The sequence below is a fragment of the Rhyacophila brunnea genome, unplaced genomic scaffold, assembly GCF_057557595.1.
Source record: "Rhyacophila brunnea isolate RB1 unplaced genomic scaffold, BYU_Rbru_1.0 scaffold_1, whole genome shotgun sequence".
In the NCBI taxonomy this organism is placed as follows: Eukaryota; Metazoa; Arthropoda; class Insecta; order Trichoptera; family Rhyacophilidae; genus Rhyacophila; species Rhyacophila brunnea.
In genome coordinates this window covers 41645224-41662099 of record NW_028232751.1, presented here as the reverse complement: position 1 = coordinate 41662099, position 16876 = coordinate 41645224, and the positions used below count along the sequence as shown (strand labels likewise).

The 16876-nt window shown below is 32.8% G+C and overlaps 1 protein-coding gene across 4 annotated transcripts in view; it reads left to right on the top strand.

Moving 5' to 3' along the window:
* Positions 1-16876, top strand: part of magu (SPARC related modular calcium binding-like protein magu) — an 85536-nt gene that overhangs the window by 50549 nt on the left and 18111 nt on the right. For all 4 annotated transcript variants that reach the window (XM_085944301.1, XM_085944286.1, XM_085944295.1 and 1 more), the window contains exons 3-4: positions 7126-7179; positions 9243-9433. In XM_085944301.1, coding sequence (XP_085800427.1) covers positions 7126-7179; positions 9243-9433 — 245 coding nt within the window. The remainder of the gene's footprint in view (positions 1-7125; positions 7180-9242; positions 9434-16876) is intronic.

Genomic DNA, 16876 nt, shown 5'->3' with positions numbered 1-16876 from the left:
CCAACGAGAAGAGAGTTTTTTTATTTTTATATAAAGCCTCATCCATGATAATTATTCTTAATACGCAATAAAAAACATTACTTTAAGACACAAAATGAATCAAAACTACTAAGTAGTAGATAGACACTGATTAAAATATCTTGTCTACATTCTGTATAAAATCGTAACGAACGTATATTTATTTCATTCAACTTTGCTGCGCCCAAATGTCCTATCTCCCAGTTGTCCCATTCTCAATGTGAGATATTAACAGCACAGAAAATACACGAATCTCGTCCTACTACTAACTATACCAGGCATGTCCAACTCGTCAAACGCACCATAGAAACAGTGTTAATTCAGTTGTACTATAATAAATTGACTTAATATTTTGAAGGCGAACAATTAAAGATTCCTATTTTTACCTCCTTACTTAACTCATTCACTGCTGACTAGGTAATGACTTTTTAATTACCACTTTTAAAATGCACGTTAATTATATCGATCGGCCGCCTGGTCATTACGCGCCAGATGCGTCTTCAGCGTCCAAAGTATTAACTAACGTGAAAATCGTTTTCAAACTAGCCATGAGAAAACCTATGTGACCTAGTCACATCACTTGATTTGTATTGCATCAATACCAGAGAAAGAGAATACGTGAATATCTGCACTCTAAGCTGAGCTTCTTTGTGATAGTGAAAAACAAGTGTTGTTTTTCAATTTTACCAAATGTAATTAGCTGTGTTTAAGTTGGCGAATGACAATGTGAGAGTGTGGCGGATCACTGTTGGATCTAATATTGGATAGTAGATCGCAGCCTAATTGAAGTTGGACATTCCTGTTGTACCATACCATTAATATACACATATATGCATTCAATTATGCATGGCACATACACACCGGTATACTTCCATGATAAATATGTTGGTTGCTAATTTTGACCTTTCGATATCGGCAGTGAAATGTCACAAATTTTTAATTAATACTGTATTAGACCCACGAAGACCATACATTTTAAATTATTCAGATATTCATTGAAACTGTATGAAAATATTAAAGATTAATAATTCGTAGTCAGTAGTAATTTAAATTAAATTCGATCCGTACAACAGTCCGTAACAAAGACACATCTATGAATCAAATGGTATGGTTCTTTGGTCTGGAATAATTTGTTCGGCGATGGATGTAATCGCATTGGCTTAATCAACATAAATCATCCTACGCTATTTGAAAACATCATTGAATATTATACTACAATGATGTGATTCATAAGAAATCATTTGCTTACGTAGATGTCAGCGTAGCACCTCCGTAGAAACTAAACACTCGTAATTAAGATGGAGTGTAATAGTTACCAGTGACATCTAGTGAAAGAATTACTACGAGACATGTAACAAATATACTTAACTAACTATTACATTTGACAAAACAAATTCGAAGATAATATTACTTATATAAATCTATATTTAAAACTAATATTTTAATCTAATTTTGTATCGGAATAGCGTTAGTAGAAGGGGGCATTAACAATTGATTGTTTGAATAAGACCATAATTATAAACTTAAATATTAAGTATATACGACAAATATTACTAAAAAAATACTGTTGTTAAAGTGTACATGTTTCATTCTCTATAAATGTTTACAAATCAAGGCAATTATTTGTACATTAAACTATATTTCTTAAATTAAAAAATACATTAAAAAAATTCGTATAATTAATTTACATTAAATAATTTATTATTTGCAAGCTTTATACAATAAACACAAATTTCATAACAGTAAATAATAATTATATTATTCTGTTATTATTTTTAGATGCCTTATTTCAGTAAGTTATAGTCAATTGAACGTTTCGTAATACCGCCACAAGATGTCCCCAGGATGATTACACTCCCCCTTAAACAGTATACTGCTTTATTATAAATTTCCTTACATTATTATTATTATCTGCCTTCAATACTATGTAGTTTATATTGTACTAAAAGCTTGGATATTTAGTGATGTGGTACAGATTAGTAGAATAATTGCTTATATAACTTAATATTTTATCACCCCCATATCTTATTTTAAATAATACACCTTTTCAATTTTGCTATATTTAATTTGTTTCTATTTTCTAATATTCCATATTCAAACGGGATCGATATAATATGTTAACTCAATGTAGTAGGCCTTCCATTCAAGTACGTAGAATGAATGCTACGCCACGTAGAATGCTACGCCACGTAGGCGCGTAGGCGCGTAGGCAACTTAATGAAAGTATGAACACCTATAACGCGTGCTACAATCCATCATTTGTCATCCACTATATTAAGCATAATAGTGGTGAGTATAATAATATATTATGGACCTAACCGATCTACACAGTGTTAAGGTATATTTTACCTTTGTTGACAATTCCATCGATTGACTGAAAACAATGTATTGTGAAGTTTATCCTGCTTTAGGATTCGAAGCCACTAGTGTTTTCCAATGGCGGATAATGGTCCCGGTTGCTACGGACTGGGTTTTATAATTCTGAAAAAAATACATATAAAATATAAATTTCCCTATAACATTTATTTACACTGAAAATTAAAATTTATAAAAGTATGTAAGTATTATAACGTTTATAACAGAGAGTATTGATATATAGAGAGCGCCTATTTTTCGACAAAATAAAGCCGTGTTTCTTGCGTATAAAGCACAGTAAAACTTATATTTTATTATTATCAACTTAACTATGAAACGTTATACCATCGTGTTGCTTCTCAGTACAGCTACCAAATTTAAGCACAACATACTTAACCAAATGTTCTACTAAAATAACCAAATATATTTACCACTAACTTTATATTTAACACAAAAACAATACATTTCAGCAGCACGTGCTCGCAGTTTATAAATTAATGTAAATTATTCAAATCCATATTTACCGGCTACGTTTATAAAAAATATTTAATTCAGCCGTAGAAATTCTATCCTACTCTAACCCATAGGGTGGAAATATAAGAGTGCCGAATGCTTACTCACTCGCATTTATGGTTCGTTTTACTTTAGGTCTTGGTTTAAAACATACAATAATAAGTAGGTATAACATTTTAATGGGAAAATTGTATTTGTTTGTTGTTACAAACCAAAACACTCGAGCATAAATTATTTTTAAGTGAATTTATATTCACTTAGTAACACGTAGTAAAAAAAATAATTCGCATACATAGTAAGTTGCATATTATGGGATCTACGCAATTGATTTATGCAAATTTGTGTGTGGAGTAAAATCATTATATCTGCATAATATACTTTGGTTTGGTATGACATAATATTTACCCTAACATTCCGCTAGGGTCTAGGATGATCAGGCACCGGGACAACTGGACGCCACGCTATCGAATGAAAGTAAATAGACGTTCGTGAATTATACGTACTTTTAAAATATATATTCAATATTATTATTTATATTTAAATTGTCATATTATTATTTAATACTTGGTGAGAATTTAAATATGCTCACGTAAATAATGATTTAATTGTGCATATGTTTAAGTTCCTACAAGAAGAGAGTTATTTTATTTTTTATATTAACCTCAGGCATGATAATTCTCAATCCGTCATAAAAAACATTATGTATATAGCAAAATGAATTAAAACTACTAAGTAGCAGATAAAAACTGATTAAAATTCCTCGTTTACTTTATGTATAAAATCGTATTATTTCATTCGATAGTGCGGCGCCCAATTGTCCTGGCGCCCAGTTGTACCATTTCCTCAGGCTACCACTGTTATAGTGAAGTGGTCGTGTACCTACTATAAATCATTACTTATATTTTATCATTTACATAATATTATATTATTATTTATTATCTGTACCTCCCAATTCGAATAGGGCCCCACCCCCTATCGCACACTACATAATTTTCCACCAGCTAAATGATGAGATATATTGTATAACCTATGTAAGTACTCATTTCTATAATATAATTTCTTATTTACCGGGAAGCTATGTAATTTTAATTGTAGTGTGTAGAGTAATTTTAGTTATTTATAATAGGTATCCACAATAGAACATGAAACTGAAATATTTTATAATGTATATGGAACGACAAAAAATGTCAAGGTGATTCAAAATGAGGTTTGACTTGAATCTGTCGCGATTTTAAATTTAGAATATTTTTGTATAAACAGTGCTTCTCAACATTTTTCATATTACGCTCCCCAGCCTAGCTTGAAAATATTTTATTTACCATTAGTCATTACTTGTTATAGGTAAATTTTATTATTTTTTTATAAAAGTACTTATTGACATGTTTTATCTGCCCCTGTATCCACAATTTGCTTGCATACATTGTTAATTATTAGCCCCAAATTTTTACCTTAGGTTTTTTCAAAAACCATAATCATAACTTAATTTAATGCTTCTTTGAGTTCACAATAAATATGTGTGCGAAAGTCAAAGGGATATAATTAAAAAAAAAATGAAAAATCAGTTGAATATGACAAATAATGCAAAGAGCTATGAGTAAATGAGAAAAAGGTGTAGTCAAATCAACTCCTATAAATTATTTATTATACACAGAAACAGTAATGTGTTTTAATATACTTAAAGTTGTTTCCCATGACTCAATTTTCTTTTGACTGTCTTTAAAAGTAGTGATTCTAGACTTATCTCTTCAATCCTTTCACACACAGAAATGTTTCGTATCTATTACGCAATAAATATTATATTATTTTGCTTTGCATATTACCTACATTTTTCAACTTCTGCATTGAATCTTGCAATGTATAGAAGTTTTCAGTAACTTTGTAACGTACGAAATGCACAACACTAAATATAGGACTAGTTATTAAATTGTTTGAATGTTTTCAATAACAAAAAAATATTTATAAGTAATCATTTATAGCGGTTTATAGAGTTTTTTTCAACAAGGTTCTGAAATCAACCCCGTTAGAGAAGCACTGATCCATAGCTATAGGATATAAATCATAGAGCGATGGACAATTCAACAAGACATAAATAGTATGCAAATAGTGTGTTGGAAAATTTCGCCAACATGGTATCACACCGAAGGAATAGAGATGGGCATTTGTCGGATATTGTATGCATAATTTCCAATACACTTTATTTTTATGCGAATATACGTCATTTTCTAAAAATTATATATATAGATATAATATTTCTTTTCAAAAAATCTATACCTCAATTTGGATTACTTTTGTATAATATCGTCGTATCAGAGATAAAACTTAGGAAGTGTAAAGTAAACAATTATAGTTCACGAGATTTACCTTTGATATGGTGGCATTGGAATATTGCTTAAGCTATTCGTGGTGGGCACAATAACAGCAGGGTTTTTACTTATATTATATAGGTTTTTTAAAAATACAGGTAAGTGTCATATTAATTATTCAGTACATTGTTATTCTTTTCACCTTACCTTTTGTCTTTTTTCATAGCCTAAGTGGAGTCGTCCAAACCCTACTTATTGGAAATAGGATATACCTACCAGCAAAATAAAATTATATTTTATATTTTTTCTTAAAGTGATATTTAAGTAAGTATATGATTAAATAGAGTATAACATTTGACATTTTTATGTCGTATGATCAGTTGTATAACCTCTGATTTCCGATAAATACGGTTTGGAGCTGTAGTCTGTATGGGCGAAGTTGAACTATGGTCGCAAAAAGATACACCTAGGCTCGAAAATTGCCTCTGTCTTGCTTTCTGACAAGCGTTTGGCAAGACACTGGCAGTGCTTCCAATATCCGCTGTCGCTCCAGAGTCCAGATGCTGTGAAGGTCCCAATGTTTATAGGATTTTGAGGCCCTGTGGTGAATTTGGTAATATTTTAGCAGTGAAAAATAGCCCTTACATTTTCTATTACTTTGAACACTGGAATATAAAGTAAATTATTGATCATTTTTTACTAATATTATGGTGACCTTATTATGATTGTTATGTATTATGACTGTTACATATTGTTTATTATAGGTATATAATGCACTAACTAACTTCTAAGGATTATAAACGAGTCACGTAAGTTTATTTATAAGTACAACGGATATGACGGACGGATTTAAATTTAATTAATATTGAAATTATTATAAACAAAGTTTGTATAATGGAAAATAATATTATCGATAGTGTAGGTATTTATACACCATGGTGTCATTGTAATTTTATCAGAAACTTTCGCAGTCTTGGTTTTGGGTACCTAACTCTATGCACGCACTGGTACGGCCACGACAATGACCAGAATCGTTGTGGCCACCGATGTTCATCGTTTAATATAAAGTCGTCCTATTCTGCCGCGTTTCATGCAGAGGAGAACATGATTCTCACCCATCATTTTTTTTTTGTCTCAAAAAGGAAACATATTATTAATGAGGAGGGTGGGAGAGTAAAAAGTAATATTAATTACGTCACTAGCCACTTATATGTTTGGGTTCATGTATGTTTTGAGCCAGGCCTCGCAGTTGAATCTGCCCCTGCCATAGTGAAGCATGTGTTGAGACAATCTTCTAATAATTGAAAATTTACATCTAGCTTTAGCGTAGGTACAACAGTGTGATGAGATTTTCCGTGTCTGGAAACTTGTACGTATGCAGTTCGCCGTATCACACTTCACCGAAAAATGTTGTATCGGAAATCTGACATAAAATCCATGTCTAAATAAAACACGGTTCTTGTCGGTTTACAGGAAGCAAGCAGCAAATTTTTTTGAAAATAGCCTATACCTATACTGGATTATTTGTTAGGTTAGGTTAGGTTTTCATTATTGAATTCATGAATTTTGCCAAAATCAGCTATGAAAATTGAATTAATGTTTATATTGAATCTAATAAAATTGGAGACCGTATAGTATACGGTCATCTCTTTCCGATAAGAAAGCTCTCGCCGAACTGTGCTACGGTGAAATGTTTTACGTACAATTTACATGAAACCGAAATCTTTTGATATTGAATTGAAAAAATCTTATTGCAGTGTTATTTCGTAATATTATTTTCCCAACTACTTTTACGACAAACGGCGATGAAAATGACACATAATTATTTTGTCGTACAGTTTTGACGGCTGTCAAACAAGTGTCTATTTTAACAACCGGTAAGCGAACAATCACCTCCATTTTGTTAATTGTTATACTAAATTTTATTTATTTACAGAAAAGGCAAATACGCGACGCAGATCGTCGGCGCGCGGTCGAAGGAATAAAAAAGGTAAACATATTGAAATTTACAATAAACAAATTAATATTATCAACAATGTCGCAAAGGTATTGATAAGATGTTGAGCAGGTGTGCGATTTTACGTTATATAAAAATAATGTTTAGTAAAAAAAAAACTAATAATACCTAATTTCAAATACATATACGCATCAACAAAATAATAATAATAGATTTTAAGGCACCCTTACGAAATTTAAATTAACCTATTTTAAATACAGTACCTAATATAGTTATTCTGAAACGGTTTAAAAAAAAATTTAAATAGGTACCTACCCCAGATTGTGAAAAATCGGCATCGGTTTTTAAGATTTTGAAACTATCTGAAATGGAACGGCTCCTACGCTTCAATAAAATCCGCCGTTGACCCCCACCACCAGTATTGACAATAAGTATTACATAAACTCAAATGGAAATTTTGGTATCTACTCATACTTGGTAGAGCTCACCACGTGGCATAAAGCAATCTGTATATAGGGTGAATATCGATAAAGATATCGAAATAAAACAAATTACCGCATATTACTTGACTTGACTTGGGGGGTTTCCAGGTCCAGACCCCGCCCAGTGGGTCTATTCTATACTTATCGAACACTTAAGTGATAAATAGTATCAAACTTAGGGTAGGTTTGTATCAAAATATTCGCACTTATTGTAACAATTACACGAAGTTGATTTTTATTGTTGCAATAAGTGCGATATTTTAACAGCAGCAAGATAGGTGCTGTTAAAATATAGCACTTATTGCAACAATAAAAACCAACTTCGTGTAATTGTTACAATAAGTGCTAATATTTTGATACAAACCTACCCTAAGTTTGATAATATTTATCAATTTATCACTTTAGCGGTCGATAAGTATAGAATAGACCCACTGAAACGGAAAACGGATTGGTTCTACTCCTCTTAGTATTATACCATAACCAAGTCCGGTGGCACATATAAAATTGGTGTAACTATCAGGGAGCATCCAATATTTCCTTTAATCACGGCATGTTTAAAAGACAAGACAGCGCGGACGACACAAACGGACACTAACAATCCTAATAATTATGACCGTTAAGCCACGCACATTTAGGTATTGTCCATATGGCGCGTGTGTCGCCGCAAGTGTATGTGTACACCTCAATGAGGTCACCTGTACCTCGACCGCGCGCGACAGTCGTCACGGCACAAGCGCGTGTGGATGGCTCAATGAGGTCACATGTACCTGTAATGCGTGCGAGTCAAAACGCTCCTTGTGGACAAGGCCTAAATAATCACTTGTGAACGCGACAGCTCGCAATAACTCGTAGGCAACTCTTAACTCTTAGTTATACTTGCAGGCCAGGTATCCATCGCTATATGATTTTTACGTTAATACTTTTAGATACCATTTCGGAGCCATTTGCTAATGCAGGATTCTACTCAAAGTATAGAGTGTCTGGGTATGGGGAATATATCTTTAAAGTGTGGTATTCCGCGATTGAAGCTAAATGTGGCAGTCAGTGGCACCTGAATCTGATACATTTTCCAAAACCCGCCTCCTCCCGCCGCCTTAAATAATTTATGTGAATATTTTTTTCAAAATGGACTTCCCCAAACCGTTTTTCTGTATGCCCGCCTGTGGTATAGCGCGCTATGCAGCGGAGCCTCACGTTAAACTTGTCGGTCTCTAGTATCTATAAATGTGGTATTGTGTATAAAAGTGTGGTATTCCGCGATTGAAGCTAAATGTGGCAGTCAATTGCACCTGAATCTGATACATTTTCCAAAACCCGCCTCCTCCCGCCGCCTTAAATATTATGTGCATATTTTTTTCAAAATGGACTTCCCCAAACCATTTTTCTGTATGCCCGCCTGTGGTATAGCGCGCTATGCAGCGGAGCCTCACGTTAAACTTGTCAGTCTCTAGTATGTCTAAATGTGTTATTTTCGTTTGCTATACTTAATCATTCTTCTCCTTTTAAATTTTTGACAGACAGTCTTCGCTACTGATTTTTAGAATTACTTAGTAAAATTTGTAATTTTATGGTAAATCTAATAATCATTTCGTAATCATTGTGTTTCTGGGATAGGCTGTAGCAGAGCTGATCGATCCCTCTTCAGCTCAAACCTGCTGAACATCTTTCGAACAGAGTACGAGAGATCTCGAGGTACGGGCAACGATTCTGCTGTCCTCGATTGGAAGTTTTCCACCGTGGACTCGGATCAAAGCGATTTTCTGGACCGAATTGAATATCATCAGCTTCGGCGGCTTTTGAAAAAGGTAAATGACATATAATTACTATTACATTTTTTACAGGCTCTTCGCGTGGAGTTAGCCACAGTGTATATTATAGACTATAGAGTACCCAATATGGAATTGGTGAAAACATCCAATGTGTCGAATATTTTTTTTTTCAGTACGTGTACCAAATTAGTATATCTACCTCTTTATACATAATTATTTTTAATCTGTATGTGTCATTAAAACACTTTTTTACGCAAGTATTAAAATAATCTTGAAGTTACACTCTTATTTATTAACATTCAACTTTGCTAGCTACATTTTGGTAACTTGCTAAAAAGTTAAACATCATTAATCACAAAACAGATTAATGAATAGAATTCATGTAGACTATATCCAAATACGCAACATTTTGAAGCAGGGTTTTTAATGTGTGAGTGTCCTACGAAAATGAAACACACATTATAGACGTGCAATAGTTTGTGTTGCAACCTTCAAATACACCAATATTGAATGAGCGTCAGTACATAAACCGAGAACAGTTATCAGAACGAAGGATAAGCTTAGAATGACGTATTATTGACATGTGTTTAAGTTTATCCCATATTCTTCCACACTCAGGATCGGTTGCCTGTTACTCCACACCGGATAGGTATTTCAATTCCCATTTATTCTTACTTCTGTGTTCCCTGTTGTCAATCTTAAATAAACGCTAGGTATATAGATTAATTCGTGCAAATTTTGGCAACGTAGTGATCGACTAAAATTACATTCGGCTGGATCGCTTTTTTTTCTAAATTAGCTTTATGGTTTCTGGTTTCGGTCAATTTTCTTTCGTACAAAATTGGACACGACCATTTTATTGTATAGAATTAAAGTCGAATAAAATTAATTATGTAACAAAATGATTGACAACAAAAATTTTTTAACTAATATCTCCGGTTTACAAGTACCTAAGTATAAATTACTCTTGAATTGTCCCAGGATGAAAGAGAGAGAGAGAAATATCTTTTCTTCATATTCTATGACTTTTATACTTAAGCTTAGACAATCGTTTATTCGTGTAATCTTGATAATGGTGTTAAAGCCGAAATAACTATCGACTTAAAATGTATATTAATAAATAATTTATATTATCATCGGCGTGGATGACACAAATGGACACTAATGACCTTAATAATTATGATCTTTAGGCCACGTGTAATCCGATAGCCACTTGTAGATGCAATAGGTCGCAATAACTCGTAGTTAAAACTGCATCCCAGATATTCATCGCTAGAATCAAAGTGCGGAATGTCTGTATTGGGAATGTAGCCGAAAAATTCAGGGGTCCGCGATCGATGCGATGAGAAGCTATACGCTGTAGGCGGAGTAAATTCCATAAAAGTATGTGACCCCTGCTAGATTTTATTAACACAGCCCTCTCATTCCACCTTAAAAATATTAATAAATGATTATGAATACTTTTTGAAGTTATAGGTACTTCTTTTGGCGCGTTTGGGAAAACAGATCAGAGTATATTTTCAGCGTGTGACGAAGTTGCGCGCGCCGATGTAACACATACTTTATTATTATGATTATATTGATTTCGGTCTCAATGGTACATGCGCATGCACATAGTCTCATTTAGTTAGTCGTTCAATACAACCAAGTAAACAGCACGTGTTGTAAACATAACCAATATTGTGTCATAATAAATATATACCTACCTATGTTTATTTATAAACAAATTTCTGGAGAAACTAACATTCTACACTGTTAATTTATATTCATAAAATTATATTTATATTGGTGTAAGTATATTTATTTTTCATTGTAAAGATTTGAGGCTATATTTATGTAAGTATTATTTATGAGTAAAATTATATATAAATAAATAAATAAATTTTGCGAATGTTGAGTTGGTAAATAATTAAAAAAATATATTAAGATTTGATTTTTTATTAATTCATCATTGACACTTCTGAATCGGTTATAACCGCTGTATGGCAGAGATGAGTTTTGGTCCAATATAATAATTAAATTATAATTATCATGTGCCATATGCAATGACCCATATGAGACACAGATGAATTGCGTACGTTTTCATCAACCTAATCCACTGTAATATTAATAGACTCAGGTAACGGCTTATTTTGTTACGCCAAAGAAGTATAACTTCTAACGCGCGTACATAAGTACACACACCGATTTTTTTTCTCGAAACGGATCCCTCCCAAACCATTTTTCTGTGTGAGCGCATGAAAATCGACAACATCAAAACGTATTTAATTATCTTTTTTATGTGCCCACCTAAATTTTGTTTAATTTCACATTGATAATAAAAATTTGCTCATCAATATTATACTTTCACGTTGCGTATTACAGTTGTGACAGCGTACTAGTTCGCAACTTAGTCGAATCACACACCTAAACTTGTCTCAACTGCAACACGTCGAATACGCGAATGTGATTTTGTATGTATGCCTACACAAACACCGTCTCCGGAAACTTGTACGTATACAGTTCGCCGTATCACACTTCACCGTGTAATGTTGTATCGGAAATATATGGCCGTATATGAAAGACCGCCCAACCTCTTTGGGTTGTATAGTACTCACATAAAATTCATGTTTAAATAAAACACGATTCTTGTCGGTTTACAGTTTACACTTACAGGAAGCCAGCAGCAAACAAATTTTGAAAATAGCCGATATACTGGATTATTTCTTAGATTAGGTTAAGTTTTCATTGTTGAATTCACGAATTTTGTTCATATTATAATTGAATTAACGGGGACATGCTCAGCGTAGGTCAAAATGGAACTTTTATTGCATTTTCAAACCATGATCCTGGACATTCTTTAAACGTTGTAGATAATCTATTTATATAATTTTGAAGCCTTGTTATCCTTTATATTTATTTTAAACATTTGATGACTGCAAAAAGTATTTTTATTACATAAAATAGTGTTATTTTAAACCTCTCGCTCTCATGTTTTAGAATATAGTCATATTTCAGTACATGAATGTGCAGCGGTGTTAAGATTTTTTACATTTATTAATTTTTAAACGCATTTATAAAACCATTAATATAATTTATGACGAGATTATTTTTGTAAAATATTTACGATAAACAATTATATTGATAATCTCTGTGATCCCAAATTTGACAAGAATTAGGCATTTTATTATTCCAAAAATAGGCAAGATTAACACATTTAAAGATAATTCTAAAGATACTAATTATAAGCTATGTCTTTGACCATTTGAGTGTAATAAACATTCTATGAATAATGATTGCTTCATAATAATTATTGACCTAAGTATAAGGTAGTGTTTTTTTGAAATATGCCATTTATTTTGTTATTCCCCAGTGGTTAAGCTACACCATACGGCCGTAGCCATAAATTGACAAACTAAAATTGAAGTAGGGAGTAAGATCATGTTAACGCGCGTGTTTGAACATGTACCGTTAATTTAAAAAAAAAATCGGTTAGGCTTTTGTTTTCGTTTAATTAAGAACACATATTACAGATGGTGTTGGTTAGTTTTTTTTCAAATTCATTGAGCCCTTCCTAATCAAACCACAATCGATAAAAAATATTCTTCTATTTATATAAAATCTAAAATTATGGCATAATTTTCGATATTTTGTCGATAAATAAATATATTTTACTATTATATACTACTTATGGCTTGGATTAGGCATGGTTTAATAATTAAATTTTAAAAACTAACAAACACTACTACACATTGTTGTATTACTTCAATGAAAACAAATACCTACGTTTGACTGACAAAGTTTAGTGTGCACTATTTATGTCGTATCTTAACGGCCTATTTCCACACTTCGTCACTGCTACATATATCCCAGTTGCTCGGCTCATAATGTCGTGAGTCCTAGGTTCGAATCCTGGGTCTGGCAAATACACATATTGTTTTTCAATTTGTGTTTAGAGTCAGAGTATGAGACTAATAGGTTGAGCAGGCGGCTAACATCCATTTCTACTATTAATACAAACCTCCACTCTGTGCAGGCCCATACCATCCTATTAGGATCGGACATGGTCAAAAAAATATCCCAGTCGAGACGATTTTCAATATGCGACTAGACTAACCGTTGCCGTATCGTGGGGTGACTAAAATGTCAAAATAGTATTTATTATTGTATCACACCTGGCCCATCATCAGTGGCGGAGTACTTTACGCAATGTGCCATGTCGACGAAGAGGGGCTGGATCCATATCGGGCTATTTCACATTTGCGACTATACATGGACAATACATTATCTAATTACAGTATTTTTCTTAATTTCTAGGAAATTTCACTATTCTATCATAGTTTATCATACCTACCATTATTGAAAGTGCATGCACTCAAATACATACAAATGTATTATTATTTGAGGTTGTGATGAGCAACAAAAATAAATTAAATAATAAACACGTTTTGAGGGGCACGTTTATATAGGTAGGTACATATAATTTTAGCAAATTTATTCAAACTGATTACTTTATAAGACAAAAAATCTTATTCATCCCTCGACAAATTATTATTTAAAAAAAATCTTGCGTGGGTCATGGGTTTTATTAAGACAATACAGATACCCTCCCACTAATTGTCAGTGTTATAAAATGAACATCTGAGTACAAGAGTGAATATAATATTTTCAAGAAGATGTTATAGACACCTGTAAAAAATTTCCTCATCACAATATAGGTAAAGTTTATTATTTTGAAGTATATACTGATCGTACAATAGTATGTACTTTTGCAATAGACATCTGGGGATGGGGAGAAAAAAAAATAAGCCACGTATACAAATTATCGAAGTTTGTAAATATGTATACGTAGAATAAGAGAGAATACAAAATGTAAGGCGCATGATGCCATTTTATTTTTCACACGCTACGTCAATTTAATTATTTAAAATCAATGTACCGAACGGTCAATAAAAATATATTTATAGTAAGTGTAGGTACCTATATTAGGTAATTATTTTTAAACACCCGATATGTAATATATATTAAGTACTTATTATAAAATAAAATTACCCGAAATATTAGTTAATATATTTAATATTTTTTTTTGCGTTGGGGCGGGAGTCAGAATTTAAAGTTACGTCACTGGTCCCCATTATTGTTATACTTTATACTAGATACCTATTCATACAACATTTTATAGCATCGTCACCATCCATTCTAAATCCCAGTGGGGGTAGGCAGTTAAATCTTTACATGAAGGGAGGCACAATCTAATGCTTAACAAACTTAAGAAATATTTATTTGTATCAAATACAACACTTATATGCAATCGAAATAAATGTAAATAAATTTTAAGTTGATAAGATAAAACTTCTCCGGAAACTTAAGATAATAATATTACCTAGATAAAACGCTGACATTTTTTTTGCTACAGCATAGATAGACATAATTACACTGTTTGATCACATGTTAATAATATGCAAGTGTTCACGTTTCTGAAGCATATGATATTAGTTGTTATTTTTATACAGGTAGTTGACACCTGTTGTCCAATAGGTATTATTTATCAGCAGTGAATTAGTATTATAATAAAAAAATAGCTACCTAACTCCATCTTTGGCGGGCCCCCCTACCGATCGCTAGGGTTACAGGTAATGAGACGTTCTACATATGAATTTTCTAACAGGTGTTTTAGGTAAAATTAAGGGTATACGGTGTATTTTAGCGTTTTTTGTTGTATTGTTGAATAAATCCACTTGAATTATGGATTAATTGCATCACACAACTAGATATTTTTAAATGTTAATACTCTTGGAAATAAAATAGCGCCGTATGCGACTTTTTCCCATTATAGCAAATTTGTGATATGTTTTTATCTCACTTATCAGGTCGACCTGCCATACCAGGCCCCCAGGCTAGTGCCCTGTCAGCCTAATGCCTAACTCCATATTAGACAGCACTATTTTCCATGTTTTAAAATGTCGGTATGTGGAATCCTCAATTTTCGCTCCTCCAATCGTCACACAACCCCCAATCTAAGTTACGTCACATTTTGACCACCTCCCCCCTTCGTCAACAAACAATTGATCAGTTTCAGTACAATGTTCTCGCGCCAGAATTTTTTCTCAGATTTGTTTTATAATTAATTTTGTCACAACTCCTAAGTGATCATACATGGACGACCCCTAATAGTAAAATTAATATGATTATATGGGCCTCTACGGAGTGGTGAAATTGATGTTAACCACTTGTCCAACCTATTACGTCCATACTCGGACTCAAACACAAATTGAAAAACAATATATTGTGTACTTGCCAGATTCAGTATTCGAACCTGGGACCCACGACGTTATAGGCCCACGCCTAAGCGGCCCGGCCATCGTGATAGTAATACCCCAAAACCTATTTCAAACCCTATAATATCTATATTATTATTTTAAATAGCTACCTATAGCATCTATATGCTATATTATGACCCTTCATTTACTTCATTTAAGAAGGGTACGTTCAACCTACATTAAATTAATTATTTCATTGTTATGTTTTAATAATATAAGTACTATTATTCACAACAAATTTGATAACACAGTAATATCTCAAAGTCACGTTGTAGGTGGATTCCACATTCGGGAAACGACTCGAAATATAAGAGTTTAAACAATCTATACTGAAGTGACATGCCTAATTGATTCGCCAAAAATTAAAATCGAAAGAAATCAGAGAGTTTAAATTAATTGTTATACGAATAGAAATTATAATAATATAATGCTCATTGAATCGATGGGTTATTAAATTATCTCAGAATAAATTTAATCAGGATGCTACATGTACCTAATACAATAATAAATACACCGTAAATGCGTCACTAGATGAGTTGGGGGGTGTTGGCATAATGTATTGTCAAGACATTATCATTGATGTGTACAGTGGGTGTAAATGCCGCTGACGTTAGTGGCGAGGGGTGGAGGTAGGCTGTTAAGATTCGGCATAAATAGTGCACACTAAACTTTGTCAGTCATACGTATTTGTTTTCATTGAACTATGAATACTAAGTAGTGGGCCCACCAAACATCCTGGCCTAGGGGCTCACTTCAGAACGTGGAGCCGTGGAGGCCATGCATCACTGTAATAGTATGTGTAATATTTGATTTAGCGATGAAAAATGTTAGAATTAATCATTAATGAGTACACATTCCGAGGATATTTAATGCGTCGTTTCTATTTTACGTCCATGAAAATGTCGAACAATTCGTGGAGGGAAGCGACAATAATTATATTCGTATTTGCGAGGTGACAAGCTATGTTATGTGTACAATACCTGCTCATTAAATTCGGGTTTTCGGGCCATTTTTAGACAGTTAATATTTTTTTGAATATCATTACCTACGCGAGCAGGTCCCCGAATGTTTAATAATTATTGGCAAGTAAAATATAAAACAGCAAGTTTTAGTTAAATGAGAATGATTTTAAGACATTGGGCGATGACAATAATTGTTTCCCTCTTCGCAACAGGCTGTT